This window comes from Leuresthes tenuis, unplaced genomic scaffold (genome assembly GCF_036924035.1).
Source record: "Leuresthes tenuis unplaced genomic scaffold, fLeuTen1.0.hap1 SCAF_16, whole genome shotgun sequence".
Lineage (NCBI taxonomy): Eukaryota > Metazoa > Chordata > Actinopteri > Atheriniformes > Atherinopsidae > Leuresthes > Leuresthes tenuis.
Window position 1 is genome coordinate 4,608,873 of NW_027325370.1, and position 20,333 is coordinate 4,629,205.

Consider the following 20,333-nt stretch of genomic DNA (forward strand, 5'->3'; position numbering starts at 1 on the left):
TAAGAAACGTATCGACGTTATGTACGAGGATCCGACATCTTAAGGAGTTTTCTTTGATTTCTTTAAATTGATTTCTTTATCAGGAAAATACGACTTTGCTGTTGTCATTGAATGCAGCATACAATGCAAACGGAATATCTACGTCAGTCTGGTTTACGCTATGATACACTGGCTCATGGGAAATTGAGTAAGAAATAAAACATTAACAGGGTCGACATTTCACATTAAACATGAGAACTAAACTATACACTTTTCCCATAAATATATATCAACATTTTGCAATAGACAATGCATTTATAAGCCTTATTTTGTCTTGTCTTCTTGAATTTATATACAAAAAAAAGATATCTAAAAACTACAACTCCCGACAAAAACTTGACCAGGAAGTAGAGTTGGTGATGTCAACAGATACACGGAGATGTCGATATGAAACTGTCGGTGTTTTTTCATACAATACATAGCTTTTTTGTTTAAATTTAGTGAGTTGAGATGAGTGGCGTTAGTCTTAAAGTTTTGTCGGTGTTCTTTTTCCTTTTTTTCATAAATCTGTGCGTGTCAGAACGACCAAAGACGGATAACTCTTTGGACTTGCACGAGAGCGTTGAGGGGAATGTGCAACAGCATAACGATAATAGTCCAGTTGAAAATAAGCACACGTTGAATAATAATGAGAAAGAAGATGACCACGACTCAAACGACCTACAGAGGGATGGACACTTTGTCAGGTCAGAGCTTAAACAAAAACAAACACACAACATTTCACTTCTACTATACTATTACTCCTTTCCTTTTAACTTAGCTAGCAGTAGTTTTATTTGTCGTGTTTTTAAACTGGTCCCCCGTATTGCCTTCGACCAACAACTTAACGACACGTTGTCCTAACCACACATTTCCGTTTTCACTGTGGCAAAACTAAATATTGTCTATATTTGTCTCAATCCTTGCTCAGGTACCACTTGTGCTCAGAAATAAATTGTGGACAAGTTTTATTTCCGTCTTGTTTAGACAACAGCAGAAATCAAGCTGCTAACGACAGGTTAGACGACAGGTCTCTCTTGCAAACGAGACCCTGGGTCTCAATGAGATTTTACCTGTATAAATAAAGGTTAATAAAATAAAATAAAAATAGGCATAAACGAGACAACATCAATATGGTTGCATCATTTTACGAGTAGTTTAAGCGTTACTTACGGATAACATTAATGAATACTATATAATCTAATAATTATAACAATAATCGATTATAATTTATTTTCCATCTTCCATTCAATTTTTTTTTTTTTTAGAAATGTGTGCAATTTTCCATTACCTAAAGCTTAAATTAGAAATGGAAATCTGAAAAGAACCCATGAGGTCTATGTGCCAGACACCAACATGCCTTTGCTCCTGTCTTCTTGCAGCAAGTCCAATGACACCACTGGAAACTACAGCAATGAAACTCATCACTCCACAACAACTGCCAACAAACCGACTGCACCACCCCCAACCCCCAAGCCAATTCTGCCCGTGCAGACAGGGGTCAAAGCGCAGGAGGAAGAGCAGTCCAGTGGGCTGACCATATTCTTCAGCCTGCTCGTTATTGGTTGGTGGTTGTCATTATTTTTTAAATTTCAGTCTGGCTGTTTGTTGCATTTTTGGGGGTTTTCAGAAATGATCTTCTGTTGACATTTGCTCCTAGTGGTTTGACGGTGGTTTCCCAAGTAGGTTGTAGTCAAATGTCCTTCAGAGAATCAACGATAGGATTAGAGGACATACATAAATGCACAGCAAGAAATACACTCACTGTGGTTCACAGAGTAAGCGAAGCTTAGTTGTCATCTTGTGCAGCTACTAACAGAGGACGAGTGTTCAGCCACTTTGCTGTTTCATTAAATGAGGTGTTGAGGTTGGTGATTGGGTGATGGTGTCATAAGGGAAAGGAAAGGATATGGGTTACATATCGTAAAGCCATGAATGCTTCCTCAAAAACGCAGTGTCCATTATGTACATTATCATTTTGCATTTAACTCAACCTTTTCTGCACCACTTTGTGAAGATAGGTTTCAAGGTGCCTGCTTGCAGAAACAGCAAGGTTATCTGTCCTCTAAAGCTAACACCAGCTCATCAGTGGCTGTAAGTCAGTAAATGGGAAACCATGTCAGAGTGCAGTCAACAAACCACACATGAGGCTTAAGCGGTACTTCTTGCAATCTGTGTTGACATTTATGTACCATTTCATTTCATGTTTGTACATGCCCTTATTTGGGTACATTTCCCCACTTTCCACTCAAGTACAATTTAGATTTAACAGCCTGTTGTTGCTGGTGTCTGTTTTGCGTGCAACGTGTCTAAGACTCTCTCATTTGCTGCATTTTTAACTTGTGTATAAATTACTGCTCACCTCATCATGGTCATGATCCTTGTAATCATGATTATAATAATGCACATTCACATGACTTTAACTAGTTGATATTCATAGTTACTCATAGTCACTGTGGCACAGTCGCAGTGCCAATTTAATGTTTTACTTGGGGTCAATTGTCTCTTATTGTGCTGTCTAAGAATTATAATTTTTCTGTCAATTGAACTGCTTTGTAACCATGCCACAAGTGTATATGAACACGTTTGCACATTTTTGAAGTTGGACAAATAGGACATAATGAAAGGAAACTAGGTTAGGGACAGATTGCATCTCTTTGACTCTATCTGTGATTGTCTAAAGGAAAGCAATAACAAAAAAAGAAGATGGAGTGGGGGATATTTTGGGCGTGATCTGAGTAGGTAGGACGCGATTCTTTGACAATGGATGTATTTGTCCAAAATGTTCATATAGTTGTCTTTTCACTCCTCACTCCCCCCAGGTATTTGCATCATATTGGTGCACCTGCTTATCAAGTTCAAGCTGCATTTTCTTCCTGAAAGTGTGGCTGTCGTGTCACTTGGTGAGTACCTCTCATGCAACATGCAAAGAAATACAAATGAGTCCTGGAGAATACCTATATTTAAGAGCAAATTTAGAACAGCTGAGCTATACGTCTATTTTTCACACAGTCTTTGTAAGTTGGGAGTGTTTAACTTTTTCGGCACATTGCTGTGCTGTTTGTGAGGCACGGAGACAGAGTGGGGAATCATTATTGTTGCACCTTCAGGCCTGCACCACATCTAGTGAATTCATCTCGTCATCATAGCTTTACTGCACTACTTCTGTGAGTGAAGCAAATAATGTGTCTTATCAAGCATAGCAACCCCTAACCTAGGGATGTAATTTGCAGCTTTACTCAAGAATTAACAGACATGTTGTTATTTAGAAAAATGATTTGTAGAACAGATTTCCTGAGGTACAGCTACACTTCTTCTGTAGGGTCACTTTAGTTGAATTCTCCTTTCTCTTATTCTCTCCATTGACCCCTCCATGCATCTTGTCTTTGACGACCCCTCTACCCATCTTGTCCCTGATGCGCCCTCCATGCATCTTGTCCCTGATGCGCCCTCCACCCATCTTGTCCCTGATGCGCCCTCCATGCATCTTGTCCCTGATGCGCCCTCCATGCAGCTTGTCCCTGATGCGCCCTCCATGCATCTTGTCCCTGATGCGCCCTCCATGCATCTTGTCCCTGATGCGCCCTCCATGCATCTTGTCCCTGATGCGCCCTCCATGCATCTTGTCCCTGATGCGCCCTCCATGCATCTTGTCCCTGATGACCCTTCCACCCATCTTGTCCCTGATGCGCCCTCCATGCAGCTTGTCCCTGATGCACCCTCCATGCATCTTGTCCCTGATGCACCCTCCATGCATCTTGTCCCTGATGTGCCCTCCATGCATCTTGTCCCTGATGCGCCCTCCATGCATCTTGTCCCTGATGCGCCCTCCATGCATCTTGTCCCTGATGCGCCCTCCATGCATCTTGTCCCTGATGCGCCCTCCATGCATCTTGTCCCTGATGCGCCCTCCATGCATCTTGTCCCTGATGACCCTTCCACCCATCTTGTCCCTGATGCGCCCTCCATGCAGCTTGTCCCTGATGCACCCTCCATGCATCTTGTCCCTGATGCACCCTCCATGCATCTTGTCCCTGATGTGCCCTCCATGCATCTTGTCCCTGATGCGCCCTCCATGCATCTTGTCCCTGATGCGCCCTCCATGCATCTTGTCCCTGATGCGCCCTCCATGCAGCTTGTCCCTGATGCACCCTCCATGCATCTTGTCCCTGATGCACCCTCCATGCATCTTGTCCCTGATGTGCCCTCCATGCATCTTGTCCCTGATGCGCCCTCCACCCATCTTGTCCCTGATGCGCCCTCCATGCATCTTGTCCCTGATGCGCCCTCCATGCATCTTGTCCCTGATGCACCCTCCATGCATCTTGTCCCTGATGTGCCCTCCATGCATCTTGTCCCTGATGCGCCCTCCATGCATCTTGTCCCTGATGACCCCTCCATGCATCTTGTCCCTGATGCGCCCTCCATGCATCTTGTCCCTGATGCACCCTCCATGCATCTTGTCCCTGATGCACCCTCCACCCATCTTGTCCCTGATGCGCCCTCCATGCATCTTGTCCCTGATGCACCCTCCATGCATCTTGTCCCTGATGCACCCTCCACCCATCTTGTCCCTGATGCGCCCTCCACCCATCTTGTCCCTGATGTGCCCTCCACCCATCTTGTCCCTGATGTGCCCTCCATGCATCTTGTCCCTGATGACCCCTCCATGCATCTTGTCCCTGATGTGCCCTCCATGCATCTTGTCCCTGATGCACCCTCCATGCATCTTGTCCCTGATGCACCCTCCATGCATCTTGTCCCTGATGCGCCCTCCATGCATCTTGTCCCTGATGTGCCCTCCATGCATCTTGTCCCTGATGCACCCTCCATGCATCTTGTCCCTGATGCACCCTCCATGCATCTTGTCCCTGATGCGCCCTCCATGCATCTTGTCCCTGATGCACCCTCCATGCATCTTGTCCCTGACGACCCCTCCATGCATCTTGTCCCTGATGTGCCCTCCATGCATCTTGTCCCTGATGCGCCCTCCACCCATCTTGTCCCTGATGCGCCCTCCACCCATCTTGTCCCTGACGACCCCTCCACCCATCTTGTCCCTGATGTGCCCTCCACTCATTTTGTCCCTGATTTCCTTTTGCTTTTCCTGAATGCTTCATATGAGGCAGAGTTTGTGTCAGTGTTTTGAGTTGGCTCCTCTGTGGTGGAGAGATAACACTCTGCTTACAAATCAGGAAGTTCTGCTTTTCCTTCCTTCGTCATTTCCTTTTTACTATCTCTGCATTGTCTCTCGATCTCTGCACTTCCCCCGTTCATCTCAAAATATCTAAAAGACTTCGATTTAATTTATTTTTCTGTCTTTTCTCTTCCTTTGTCCTTTGAACAGCTTTGTGTTTCCCTTTTAATGAATGTTCTGCTGGGACCTGCAGCAAGAGAGCAGTATCCCTGAGGGAACTTTTCCAAAGACAAAACAAACACAATAATACATTTAAACTCTGTGTGCACGATTTCTCCCTGAACTATGGCATTGGACATTTGCGAGGCACCTCTTTTAGTTCACTGTGCGCATTTGCGTATGTTTCTGCATTGACATTTTTATAAAGGGAAATATTTAATCACTGGTGTTATTTTTCATGTCTCCTCACTCTTTTCCAGGGATTCTAATGGGAGGCTTCATTAAGATCATTGAGTTCCAGGAACTGGCCAACTGGAAGGTATAGTTGGACTATTTGCTAACAGCCTGATCCAACTCCTTTTCTCTTGTTCACACTGCACTGTCATCATATATACTATTTAAAATACTGTGTTTGTTTGTTAGTTAGGTTTGTGTTGCATGAATTAAAGTTGTCAATTTCCTGCACACAAACACCAAACATGCAAAAACTATACAAACTCACATACAATGCACACATTATTTGGTGCAGATCGATTCTCCTTCACTGAATTTCACTTGGTGTGATACAACAATGCTGTTTGAAAAGTATGAACAGGAGTTTTTTTAATTTGAAATGTCAAACAGAAGCCAGGGAAAGTGTATCTAAATCCAGGAGTACAGTAGCAATAAATGTAATGATGCCGTTTATTGCACTGCTCATTTTATGAGAAATCCCCATCCAGCCAAACTCAATGTTGCTGCTGTGCTGCATTTCTTTATCTCTCCTTCCAGATCGGTCTTTTTGGTCTGTCACCATCCCTGCTCTCTGTGACAGAAATCTTATCTCACCATCTCCTCTTTATTGCCTCATAGTGACACTTTATTATTTTTTTGCTATCTCTTCCTTGTTCTCACAGCCTTTAATTAACATTCCTTATTCTGTGCCAGTTAGCTGGAGAACCAGTAATCAAGTGAGGTAGAGAGAGGAATCCAGAGTGCAGCGAGGAAAAGAGGACAGGTTGTGTGAATGTTTCTTGCACACAGGGTTGCATTGTTTTTTAGCTCGGGGGGCCCCAGGCTGTTGCTGAGTCATCAACACAAGTAACCAGAGCCCCCGCGGCCCCTCTCCCCATGTTGCCCCATCCCGTGAATCTGTAGATGATTGTCTCTGTGTTCAACTTTCATCTCACCTGTCTACGTATGGAAGCTGGGGTCTTTACGGCAAATTATTCCTAAATAGCTTTATTAAAAGCTCATCAAATAGAGCTTTTCAGAGTTACTCTGTGATTTGCAGAGGCTTCTTTACATTTGCTAAGTGTTTCATGGGCCTTTGGAGACTTAAAAAACCCAAGTCATAATGCAAAGCCATTATGTCTGACCTTTGTTTTCAAGAAAGCCTATAAGAGGAAATTACATCATGCAGTCTCACTGAGTAACGCAGCCAGTGGCAAAACTGATTATGTCAGCCTTTTTATTTCTTAATCTATTTCGTAAATAGAGGGCAACTGCTCTCCCTGATCACGTGGAAATATTCTGTCTTATTCTGTTTGTTTATTCATTTTCCTGCAGTTTAGCCAAAAACTGTGTACAGCGATTGTCTCTTTGAATGTTTAACGCTTGTACAATCGATATCTCTTTAAACTAGAACTCTTCTGAAGCTGGCACACTTGGCTAATGCCCTGCAAACCATCAAGGACATACAAGCCCTTCAGGCTAGTTGGCCAGTGTTATCGGCCAATATCTATCGCTGACATACATGTTTCTGATATGCTCCAATAGGAGAAGAATTTTCAGGGAACATCATGTAAGATTAAATACTCTGGGTAACTTAGAACCTTCACATGCCTTAGTTGTGGTGCCTTTACTGTATGTTGCTAACTAGTTAGAAAAATATATGACTGGACAGTTAATAAACATGGTGTCATCATTTACCCCTTTCACGATAACTCTAACATACCTGTGTACATATGCAGCTAATGAAGAGTACATCGACCGATATATCGATGGCAATTTTTTTTATTCCCAGAAACTGTTTTTGACATTGGTCAGTGAGCCAGTTTTTGACTTGACTGCTCATCAGTCCCAGATGTACGGTTCTCCTTATGGTCTACAGCAACGCAACAGCCCAGAAAACTATGTCATGTTGTGTTTTCTTTATATGCAAATATTAGTTGTTGAATGCTCACCCATGATTGGTTGCGGGCTGCACCTGCCTCCTGTACCACTTCTTCCATTCGTCTGGTTTCCCATCAAGACTGATCGGACCAGTGTGCCGGCCCTCTGGGCCAAATGACTCCTGTTTAAAGGTTCAGGCAGACCGTCATCTGTTTGACTGAGCTTCTCTCATGCGCAGGGATCGAGTCCTGTAGCCATTTGTTAGTCACTCTGGAAAGCGTAGCTGCTCTTTTGCTCATGTTTGTGTAGATTTGAACTTGATGCTCAGTTGCCCACTGGAGGCTGCCAGAGGTTATCAGAGCATGCAGTTTATTTTACTAAACTCGTGAACTCTACTTTGCACACTTTCCACACACACTGGCAGTTTGTTTTAGTTTAGAAACACTAGTTTTCTGGTTGTTGCTTACGCCTGTACTTTAGTTTGGTTCAATAGATAATAAGATCTGTTTTTGTTCTTTTAGTGTAGTGAAGCTACTTTATTCATAACTTCGTTCGTCCGGATTATTTGTTGATTTGAACAGCGCCTTTAATCCTGTGGAGACAACAGACCTGCTCTTAACTGAATAGCCAAACAGCTCATACTCATACTCACGCACGCTCATACACTTACTTGTCTTTGTGGTGGTTTGTTTTCTCGATGTGCTATGACACACGACTCTGTTTATTTGGATCTTTCAGCTAATCATTGCCTAAAATAGTGTTATATTGAGTTGGCAAACATACCAGAGCTGTTTTTCTTCCCTGCTGCTCCTTCTAAGGGATCATTCACGTGTTTGAAGGTACCGGCTCAATAACCCGTGTACAAAATGTTGCTGAAACAGAAAGCAGCTTTTTTTTTTCCAACCTTTAAGCTACAGAAATGAGCCACAACCTGTTTTCAGAGTAAAACAAGTCGTCCTTCGAGGTGGACAGTAAGCATCAAACATTGCTCTGTATTTGCAGCCAGTTATAAGACGAGTGCAGAGAGACCATCTATAAAAAGTAAGGATGTAGTGCAACACTTTTTTTGTGGTATTTTATTTGTACCTATCGGGGTACCCTGTTCAGTAATCTGAAGCACTTTGTTTGAGAGTCATAGCGAAAGCAACAGAAAGCCCAGTAACCTGGTGCAGTTTGGAGATTTTCTGGGTGTCAGACGTCATTTTAGATAAGTGACAAAAAAGAAAGTGAGTGGTTTCTGTTTGAGAAACCTAACCCTAACCCCGAAAAGCAAAACTGGAAGGCCAGACTTTAAGACACTGGAAACCTGCCAAGAATGTTGTAACTGCTGCATTTCTATCAAAAATGAAGCTTTGCTCCGACTCTGCTGCCAACCGTCCTTTCGCCAGCTCTCTCGCTACAATCCCACATATGAACAGAAGCTTTTCCCTTTGGTGCTTTTCTGGTACTCTGGTTACTACATTTCCTTTCCTCTCATCTGCCTATTTCTCCCCTGTGCTCTGACACAGATTTAGGAAGAAATAGATTGCCGGTACAAAGTAAGACACTAGCAGCAAAATGTCTCCTATGCAAAGCTCGGAGATAAACAGGTGAATATATTTACACTGAGGATAATCTTTTTTTTGTGCTCTCTGTTTAACTGTTCTAGTCTTTGCTCTAATATCTGGGCTCGTCGTTTTTTCCTCGGTGGCTGCAGCGGTGTGTTTTAAGCCCCAAAGGGCACTGTATACTTTTAATAGATGTCTCCCACGCCACTGAGGGAGAGAGGCTGACACACGGAGAAAAGTTTTAATTGTGGTTTCAGGGGCCCTTTTCCCATGTGGTGATGTCACTGGCTGTCAAAGCCGAGCCTCCAGGGAGCTTGTACTCTGAACGATGTTCTCTCCAGCCGTCCCACTCACATTTTTTTTGTTGTCTCTCAGTCCTGTTTTAACTGTGTTCCCTTCATCTTTTTTTCATTTAGTTTGAGCTCAGTGTCTGTACTTCTAAAGAATATGCCAGCCCTCCGCTCTCTGGGTTCATTCATTTCATCGTTCCTTTCTCTTATTTTTTCCCTGCTGTCTATAAATATATCACTGTTTGTGAAACCTCAATATCTCTGTTCCCTCTGCAGCTTTCCTCATTGCTTCAGGAGCTCAGTTCAGCTCATTCTGACCCAATATATTTACAGTTTTAATCAGTCGTGTGTCAAACTTTTTTGTGTCATGCGATTTCTCCTTTATGTGATTTTGTTTCACGATCATTTTAAAATCCTCATCCTGACACAAAATCCAAGCTAAGGATGTCTCCTGGGGCTTAGGGAAATTGTGGGAGTTTATCCCTTCACTCTCACTCATATTAGTTATGGAAAAATGTAAGTGACAGATTAGTTGGTAATGATTTAAAACCCGAATTTTTAACCATCTAAAACCTGTGTCTGGGCTCCTTTATGTACACCTATTTTAGGTCCAAGTGTGGGAGTTGTATGAAAAGCTTGCTGTTCCATCACTTCAGGAGACATTGTTACGTGTGGCTGTGAAACATGTGCATGCATGTGTCAGGAGCACAGCTGTGGATGTCAGATTACAGTGCAAGCATGGCATACCTCCGTCTATTCAAGGTGTTAAACTGGACTGAAAGGCAGAGTTCTGTTGGAGGTAAATGTCAACTCTGGTAACCTGGAAGCATTAGTTGGCCTACTTGTCCTGGAATTTGTATTCATTATTAGGTTGCCTTTTAACTCGGCATGCATTCTCTATAGGCTGTCCTTTATGCTTGACCTGCTTTTAAGGGCTTTTAGCTATAACACTGTTGGTCATTACTAAAATAATGCTCTATTGGAAATGACAACCTTTACGGTGAAAACTCGGTGTGAGATCTCTCTAAGATCTCACAAGAATCTAAGCTGTTTCAGTACATTTTTAGGAAATGTGGAAATAATTATGGTCATTCTCAGCTGCTTATGGTGCTGGGAATTAAGGCTCAACCAGCTGTCAAAACTGGCTTTCCTCGTACAAAGAGTGGGATTGTTGACCGGGTGGAGTAAATACGGACCTACCTTCCTCTTTCTTTCTTTCTTTCTTTCTGACAGAAACCTCTGCAGCCTCCACTAAAGACGAACACTCCCACACGATCATTCATTAATGCACTGTGTGTGTGTGTGTTGACTTTTGCATTACTAACATGGACTATGCATACAACACGCACACTCCCACAGTCGGAGCTACTATAAGAACACACGGTGCATCATGCACACTGTAACACACTGGCACGTGATACCAGTGCCTGATCTGGGAATCTGGCCTATTTAGCTGAGAAGCAACAATGATTTCATTATATTGCTGAAATAATCACAGAGTTAAGGTCTCTGGGATCCTGTGCATCTGCATCTGTGTTGTTTTTGCATGAATGAGAAAGAAAAGTTTCTCAGTGTTCACACTTCTGTTAGGAACGCATGCCACTAATAGACTTAGAATGCATCTGAATGGTTGGACTGTTCGGCAGGGGCTCTAATGTCTGCTGCAGTTTTATTGTCTCTGTCTTTTCTTTTAAAGGAGGAGGAAATGTTCCGACCCAACATGTTCTTCCTGTTACTTTTGCCGCCCATCATTTTTGAATCTGGATACTCATTACACAAGGTATGGCAGGATGTGTGTTTAGAACTGTTTTTTAACACACTGCATTGCTAATTTTCTGCACTTAAAGGTAATAGTGCACCCCTCTGTGAATATGTGAACATAAGAGAATTAACATAACAGACCTGACACCTGACAGAATAAAAAAACTAAATAAAATCTGTTGTACTGCAAACAGGCAACCTTTAATACAATAAAAAGTATATTTGGACAATCTTTGTTGGGTTTTTTCCTACTTAGTTATCATTGAATGTTGTCATATATTGTAGCTAAAGTTGTAAAAATGGATCAAATGCTAAAATATGGCCGTCATCATATATTAATGGTATCATCCTCGCTCTAAAAAGTGTATCTTAAGAAAATAAAAGACAGATGTAACCTCTGGGGGCTTCACATATAAAAGGTTATGCAACTTTTATATGAAAAGAGGGACGTAGTCACAAAATCTGGAAAAAAAGAAAGCCCTGCATGCATAAAACTGTGTGCATGCCTGATAATGTGCACCTTTCCTTCGGTCTACCCAAAAATGAATATGCAAAATGCTATAACGGGCCCCTTCTGTCACATGTGGTCCAATCGAAAAGGGCAGATCCTGCTCCAAGGCAAAAGGATATTCAGAGTGTTGACCAATGAGGCGGGACGTTTATTACCTGGATCAGGAGCTAACAGATAATGTGCACACAGTGACACCATGTAATTGGGTTTAATGCCATACAACAAGCCCATCCGAGTCAAGCAGAGCCGGTGAAAATGAGAATCTCACTGCTCTCACTGCACCTGGCCTCCTGGGTGCCTGGGAAAGCTGTGCGGACCTGACGTGTCGTATGTCCACCTCACATAAACGCAGGCGGCTGAAGACCGAGGCTGTCGCATGCCAGCAGGTGTACAGCGCGCTCCGGCGGATAAGTTTGAAATGCTGTGGACTGGATTACATCTGCCTTCAGAAATAAGCATGGGTTAATAGCAAAGGATGACTGCATACATGATTCAGACTTATGTGCTTTTTAATTTTCTTCTGGCAGGTGATAGGAGCCAGAAACACATTTTAACAACTGCTCTCGACTTTGCGGCTCGGTCTGAATATTCTCATGCCGCGTTCATTTTTAGACACGCTGAAGTGTGAGTGGAAAATGCCATAATGAACCTTTTTATACGTGTATACAGTTTATACACGAGGCCCCAGGTCTGTGGAAGTGCCTTAAACCTGCTTTCTCTCTCGTGACCAGCAGGGCAGACTCCATTCATTCTTTAACGGTCAGAGAGAAGATGACGTCATTTCTCAGTTGATTTACACACGAAAATCAATAAACTCGCGTTTTACGTCCTCTTTAAACAGCATAATGTTGTTTTTTCTAAACAACGATGGAATTTAGAATAAAATGGAAAGAAATAAAGATTATGGCTTGTGATTAACAAGTCAGTCCAGTGTGTGCATTACTCGGCCAAATTCACATCTTGCACTGATCATCTATTTTGACCAACAGCCAAAAGGCTATAAATCTGTAGTTCATAAAATAACGGTTAAGGTCATTATGATGATTATGATTGTAATATTTGAGCTATGTCTGTGTGTGTTCAGGGTAACTTCTTCCAGAACATTGGCTCCATCACCCTCTTTGCTGTGATTGGTACCGCTATCTCTGCTTTCATAGTTGGAGGAGGTATCTATTTCCTTGGCCAGGTGAGGATTCCATTGCTCAGAAAGTTTGCCATTCCTAGAAATATTTGCACATTGACTTTCCTGAAACCAGAGAATGTTGATCGGATGCTGTCAGAGAGGTATGCAGCAGTGGGCAGCCATTATACCTTTCAGCTCTATGAATCGTGGTATCGTCAGATCTCCTGATGTGTGTCTTTGTGTTGGGCTTCGCTTTCTCTCAGGCTGATGTGATCTATAAGATGACCATGACTGATAGGTGAGTGTTGGACTTCCTCTCTAACTACTGTTCTTTTCAGATGTTTTACCCTAAAGAGGCATTAAAACCCCTCCTGTCCGGTATCACGTCAGAGGAAATTGGATAATGGTGTTCCACAGTTGCTTCACCCACTGACCCAGGCAGCCTGCAGTAAACTAAGCTCTCTGTAACTGAAGTGAATTTGGCCGTTAACAAATTCCAGACAGTGGAATGACCTGGCTGCCAGGTATAGTTGACAAAGTATGGCGTGTTACTCCACACCCAGGTGACTTAAGGAGTAACTTTAATGACCGAGGCTGAGCACGGATGTGTGTCCTCTTTGCACACATTCAATAGATTAGAATAACGTTTGCGGTGGAATTTAGGCCATGGGCTGAGAAGTAACTGACATTTTTGTGGGGGAAATTCCGAGAACAGTCAAAACAAGCTGCGTCTCTGCACCAATTTCAAGTTGCAGAACGTGTTTGGTGCATTTGCAGTCTTTTATGGACGTGTGAATCTTTTGTTTCAATACATGATCATTTTAAACATGTGCGTGCCTGTTGAAAGCATCAGTGTTAAATGTTCTTCTCTTTCTCTTCTGTCACACTTCAGCTTTGCCTTTGGTTCTCTAATCTCAGCTGTGGACCCTGTAGCTACTATTGCCATATTTAATGCTCTCAATGTGGATCCTGTCCTCAACATGCTGGTGTTTGGTGAGAGCATCCTCAACGACGCTGTCTCCATTGTCCTCACCAAGTAAGATTATAGTTCCTTGCTGATGGCTTGTTTAGTCTACAGTGCTCATGTTGCAGGTTTACATTTGATGATGCATAATGTCAACACAGGCTTTCACTGCCCGCAACCCTGAGAACGACATGCAAAGTGTTTGTTATGAAAAGAATCAGACGTGAAGAACCTTTGCTGTCAAAACTTTGCATGCACGTTAACACATCTCAAACGCAGCTGGAGGGACTGGTCTGTTTCAGCCACGGCTGGTTTTAAAGGGCTTTATAAATAAAGTTGAGTTGAGTTTAGGAAGTCTTTGATAAAACGAGGCGAAGAGGCATTTGCATGCGAAGGAACAGCGTCTTAAAAGAAAAACGTTGCACTCTGTGTATTTTTTTTCTCGGCCTTTTCAGAGTGGCAGCTGAAAGTTTCTATAAAAGCTGCTGAAATGGCAGGAAATATCACCTGGCTAACATGGCGGAGGTTCTGTCCATCTGTGCAGTGTAGACCTCATGCGATATGACGAATATGGCTGAATATGCCGTCAAACAATGCAGAGATGAAGTACTCCTAAGTGTCATACCCTGCCAGTCCATTTCTGCTACACAGATGCTGCTGTGGAGACACATATTCGCAGGGTCAAACTTCTGCAGCCGTGCTTCTCTTTCTTCTTACATGGGACGACGTCTTGCTTTTCCAAACTTGACTGTGGGTGTTTAGCTTTGCTAAATTAGAGAAAAGTTTAAGTTTCAACATTTGTGGCAGCCGAGGCGCACTACCCGACTGCGTGTTTGTTCTTGTTACAGATTGTCACTGCGAGTCAGAACAGGAGACACAAAGCGCTGACGTCTTGTACACGTGTGAATCGTGCCTTTTGTGGCTGATTTCACATGGTTGCGCTGCTGAGTGAAATGCAGAAAGTTCCTGTTTTATATTTATTATCCCGTTTGTCTTTAAGCCCCGGTGTATTCTGTTAGTGTTACTACCTGCTGACACAGTTAGCTCAAAGAAAACACTGCGTAAGGCCGAGAGTTTTGTTAATTACACTAAAGCTTGACCTTATGTCCGACTATGTGGTTAAGCAAGGAATCCGAACCTTTCAGCCCCACCTGTTTCTGCGAATTACACATTACACTGTTACGGGACGAGAATGGAACCAGGAAGCTGTGTTATCTTATTAGATAGGACATTATCGTCTCTCTGCATTGTTTGGAATAGGCCCTGCTTTGTACAACTGGAATGACTCTACATTATCTTTGGCTAAATGATGAGTACCCGTAGCTGCAAATAAGACGTGAAAGTTCACAGATGAGCCACAAAAATAACACTGTGTACTTAAGATGTTGTCTGTTGAGTTTTTTCTGCACCCCCAGCAAAAGCGGAAACTGACAGAAAGTGATCCTGAGCAGTTTGTAACCATCCCCGTGCCTCGATCCTGCCAATTTATCCCTCACAGCCAGTTAAACGTGTTCAGTGATATCAAGTGTCTTCATGTCCCTTTAGAGTAAATGAGAGCATGAATAATTGATACTCTGACCAGTCCTGGCAGTTTGTTTGCTGTTAGCACCTCACACGCAGCATGGCGTTCTTAGAAAGCTACTTATAATTTGGCCCAGTTGTTTATAACAGTCACGCTGCTAATACCTTTACTTGGCAGTTTGTAAGTAAGAATTCCAGTCAGATTATTAATCATAATGTGTTGTATGGCTGTTGGTGAGGATAATTAGTGTCTATGAGTAATATTTACGCCCTCTGTGTTCCACGCTTATCAATATAAACGATGCATAATTTACTCTTTTTTTTAAGTCGGTGAAAATGTGATGATTCAGCAGTTTTCTTAAAACAACACAGTTTTGATGGTCTGACTACAAACATGCATTAAAGTGCACTCTCACATTTTCTGTGGTGGAGTGTTTCTGCCCTCTAGGGGCGGATGTGGGTGTTACAACACAGAATGTGTAACGATGGTGTTTGTCGTTTTCCTGTTTTCGTCCTTCAGCACAGCCGAGGGCTTCTTTTCCCGCTCTGATAACTCCATGGTAACCGGTTGGGAGACTTTTTTGCAAGCGCTGGGCTATTTCCTTAAAATGTTTTTCGGCTCTGCCGCCCTGGGAACCCTCACTGGACTCATTTCAGCTATCGTATCCAGACTCATGTTTGTGTGCGCTCGCCTGCGTGTGTTTATTTGCTCATCTGCTCCTAAATTCCCTAACCCACCGATCAGTTTCTGAAACACTTTGACCTGAGGAAGACGCCGTCGCTGGAGTTCGGCATGATGATCATTTTTGCATACCTTCCCTATGGTCTGGCTGAGGGAATCAAACTTTCCGGTGGGTACAGGCATGAACAGACTCTACTGCAAAATGAACCAGGATGTAATATCTCTGCGTTTTCCACTGACCTCCACCCCTCACCTAATTCCCTCCCCCTACAGGAATAATGTCGATCCTGTTTGCGGGGATTGTGATGTCTCACTACACCCATCACAACCTTTCTCCTGTCACCCAGATCCTCATGCAGCAGACACTGCGAACAGTGGCCTTCATGTGTGGTGAGCGAGCTGCCACTGAACCTTCCACTTTGTTTTCATTTCACAGAAAGTTTTCAGCACTTTTTATTCTTAACTTCTCTCTCCAGAGACCTGCGTGTTCGCTTTTCTCGGTCTCTCCATCTTCAGCTTTCCACATAACTTTGAAATATCTTTTGTCATCTGGTGCATAGTAAGTGCTTTTTCACTTAAATGTTAGCCCGATGTTGCAGTCTGCTTAATATGAGTCAAAGTGGATGTGGTCATTCCTGTGAGCATCAGATGTGACCGCTGTCGTTTTCTCTGTAGGTCCTTGTTCTTCTCGGCCGAGCGGTGAACATCTTCCCTCTGTCTTTCCTGCTCAACTTTTTCAGAGACCACAAGATCACACCTAAAATGATGTTCATCATGTGGTTTAGTGGTGAGATGAATCAATGATATTTTCAGCTATTTTAATGTGAGAACAGTGGACAGGCGGCTGTCTTTGTGTGTAAGTTGTGGTTGTTGCTTTAAGGTTAAGTGATGAGGAAACAAATGCTGCAGCCTTGTGTAATAGAAGATCTTTGTGGCAGTCTGCTTAAGATGGAGCTGCCAGCTCTCCCAGATGTTTTTGTGCATATCCCTCTGGGTCCACGGAAAGCAAAATGCATCCTTCTTTAGAAGAATATTTTTCTATATATCGTTAAGACATAGAAATGGTAAATGGATTAATTGATGATGATATCTATAGATGATTCCTAACATTTTTTAAAAACGGAGCAAATCAATCACACAAGAGTCCAGATTTAGTTTTTGTCGTTATCTTCTAAAACATGTTAGTTTTTGCTGTGCATTTTACCACTTGCCTTGTCTTTTTCCTGCGAGGCTTGCGTGGGGCCATTCCATATGCTTTGGGCCTTCATTTGGGCCTGGAACCCATTGAGAAGAGGCAACTAATCGGCACCACCACCATCATCATTGTTCTCTTTACCATCCTCGTCCTCGGGGCCGGCACCATGCCACTCATCCGCATCATGGACATTGAGGAAAGCCAGTCGCGGCGAAAAAACAAGAAGGACATCAATCTCAGCAAGACAGAGAAAATGGTAATGGATGAAGGCCTCTGGTACCACACAAATGCACACACACACACACACACACACACAGACAGTTTGTTGTCTGCATTGACACAAGCTGTGCCGTCCTCTCATCTACCATCAGGCTCAGACTGTTCTTTCAGCATACATCAAAGGGGTTTATTGTAGTTGTGAGATGGATACTGAGTCAGCAGAGAGCAAAGTACTCCTCACACAGATGTACTCCCTAACAACTGGCATAGCAATGCAATTTCCCAGATACTATAAAACAATCCATTGTGTTTAATATTTCAGTTAACTCTGCTATCTCAAATGCTAGATAACAGGTCATTCTTTTCAAGTACATCCCAACAATGGGGTCACTGGCAGCTCCTGGTGGTGTGTCTGAATGATTTATGCACACAACATTTGCATGCTTGATGTTTTCTGAAGCTAAGTGTTAACCCCCTGAGGGTCCAGGCAGCTAAATGTATCAAACCCTCATTTTCCCTTGCGGCTCTCATGCACTCTTTGATATAATTCAGTCCCTTTGCTCTTTTCCTCTAATCTTTCTTTGTTGGCTCCCCACCCTCACTGCTGTCCAGTCATTTTAAATCTCCCCTGCATGCCTCTCATCTCTGCATTTTGTATTCTTTTTTTGGCCTTTCATCTAATTTTCTCCTGACTCTCTGCTCCTTGGTTCTGTCCAGGGTAACACTATTGAGTCAGAGCACCTATCAGAACTAACAGAAGAGGAGTATGAGGCTCAGATCTACCAGAGACAAGATCTGAAGGGCTTCATGTGGCTTGATGCGAAGTATCTTAACCCCTTCTTCACCCGCAGGCTTACCCAAGAGGTAAGAAGAACATGTGGAAAGTCACATATTTTCTTGTTTTCCATTCATTCTTCTCATTTGCATCATTTAAGTGACATGTAAAGTCAGTAAAATGACAGTAATGTAATTTATCTCACCTATTTCTAGTATAACATCCAGCAAAAGTAGCCATCTTTGACAGGCCCCTTTTGTTGGATGTCTGTTCTACATGTTCTCTTGTTAAAGGAGCTTAACAGTTTTACTAAAAACATCTTAGATCCTGCACTAAGTCACTATAATCCAGCCATGCGTCATATCTCTTCAAACACTCTTTATGGGAAATATGCTTCTGTAGCCTAGGAAAATCCTTTGCCCTTCAGTGACACACTGCCGTGACAGCAGTTTGGGCTTTTCAGGGTAATTCGCTCTCGTCTAAGAATTTATGTTTTGCAGTTGATTTGATTTGAAGTTATTTCATGTTTCTGCCTGGAAAATTCACCTGTAAAATGGGAATTATCAAACAATCATGTCCAATGCCTTTTGGTTGTTGAATATGGCTTTCTGGAGCTGGAGTTTGCCTTAATGATTTAAACTACTGGTGCAAGATTATCTGACCTGTCAGCAGGACAAGTTTTAAGCTTATCCAAACCCATAAAAGCATTTCATGTTAACTGAATACCTCTCACGGTATTAACAAGAACAAAATGTGATGCCGGTGATTTTTGTCCACCTCTCTACATGTTCATGTGGCTACGTTTGCATTCATTTTTGCATCCCTGCTGATGTGCGCATTCCTTCCACCTGTTTGAAAGGACCTGCTGCACGGCCGGATCCAGATGAAGACGCTGACCAATAAGTGGTACGAAGAGGTTCGCCAGGGACCGTCGGGGTCTGAGGATGACGAGGATGAAGCAGAGCTTCTGTGAACACTTTCAGTTCATGTGAAAAACAAAGAATGGACTCTGCCTGTCCTGGGCTTTGTAAATATGAGCACCTTTTTAATAGTCAGTCGCATACAGCTGTTATTTCCTCACTTACAAAGCGGCTGTTACAGAAGCATCTTAGCTGGTGCCTGTGGTGGAGTAACATCATCATCCTGGGAAAATTGGATTTGAAAGTTGTAACACTGGATGAAGAAATATTTGTTATCAGTGTCACTTTTCTACTTGGTGAAAAACTGACGAGACCTTTTTCTGTTACTAGAGGTAACTTTTCTATGTAAAGAAACACTAGAGCACTTTTTCATCATTTCTCCTGGCATGTGTTTTGCTCATTGCCGTACGGCTTAAACTCATTTAGGGGTCTGCTTGAAGTTTTATTCGGTGTGGGTAAGAATATAAACACAGTGTTGCTCCAGGCTAGATTCTGAAAATGAGATTTGTTATAAGCCATGGGTTTGCATTCCTATCACTGTAATTAGATTTCATTCTTTCTGTGCATCCGTGTTCGTATGCTTTAATGATACTGAGTTAATTAAGAAAAAACATACATTCATACATATATAATGAAGAATGAGCTACTCCTACACCCTTCAACAGCACACCACCTGAGATGAATACTGAGTTGGAGCTCGTGAAACATGGCGGGAAAACTAATAATTTTCCAGAAATTAAAAAGCTTAAATACAGGAAAATAATTATGCTTCAGAAATCACTATCAGTTTTAACTATGGTCTGTTTTTCACCTTCTGCTGAGTGTTTCGCCTTTACACTGTGTCTAAAGAGGGCCTTGACATGTTCCTTATCAGAGTTTAACGATGGAGAAGATGGGAACAAATGAATGTGGGATAAATGTCCTGTTAGTGGTTTTTTAATTTATTTTTGAAATGTTTAATGTTCTGTTTGTGGGATTTTGTACAAGCTCTGCGAGTACAACCAGGTTACCAAAAGAAACTTAGAATAAATCATGTTCACATCCTACGTATGTTGAGTGCTGCACTCTATATTTTTTATATATTTTTAAATGGGCTTCCTCCGCGGGGTGTCTGGGCTCTCCCTTAGAGATAAGGGGAGAAGCTCAGTCATCCGGGAGGGGCTCGGAGTAGAACCGCTGCTCCTCCGCATTGAGAGGAGCCAGATGAGGTGGCTCAGGCATCTGGGTAGGATGCCTCCTGGACGCCTCCCTGGTGAGGTCTGGGAGGCATCCCAACAGGACATGTTGGAGAGACTGCGTCACCTGGGAATGCCTCAGGGTCCCCCAGAAGAGCTGGAGGAGGTGACCGGGGACAGGG

General features: G+C 42.9%; 1 protein-coding gene across 1 annotated transcript; it reads left to right on the forward strand.

Annotated features, from left to right (window-relative positions):
• Positions 1-387: 387 nt before the first annotated feature.
• On the forward strand, positions 388-20,026 carry slc9a8 (solute carrier family 9 member 8). Its single transcript, XM_072367755.1, has 16 exons — positions 388-725; positions 1,401-1,582; positions 2,841-2,921; positions 5,635-5,693; positions 11,002-11,085; positions 12,662-12,763; positions 12,964-12,998; positions 13,593-13,736; positions 15,706-15,847; positions 15,931-16,036; positions 16,141-16,257; positions 16,344-16,426; positions 16,543-16,654; positions 17,098-17,318; positions 17,999-18,145; positions 18,916-20,026. Exons 1-16 carry the CDS (start codon positions 490-492, stop codon positions 19,027-19,029), a joined length of 1,965 nt encoding a protein of 654 aa, XP_072223856.1. The 5' UTR covers positions 388-489; the 3' UTR covers positions 19,030-20,026.
• The last annotated feature ends 307 nt before the right edge of the window (positions 20,027-20,333 follow it).

Coding starts and splice junctions, on each gene's coding strand:
- slc9a8 (XM_072367755.1), top strand. CDS start 490: ATGAGTGGCGTTAGTCTTAAAGTTTTGTCGGTGTTCTTTTTCCTTTTT. Junction 12,999..13,592: donor AAGATGACCATGACTGATAG/GTGAGTGTTGGA, acceptor GTCACACTTCAG/CTTTGCCTTTGGTTCTCTAA. Junction 18,146..18,915: donor CCCGCAGGCTTACCCAAGAG/GTAAGAAGAACA, acceptor CCTGTTTGAAAG/GACCTGCTGCACGGCCGGAT.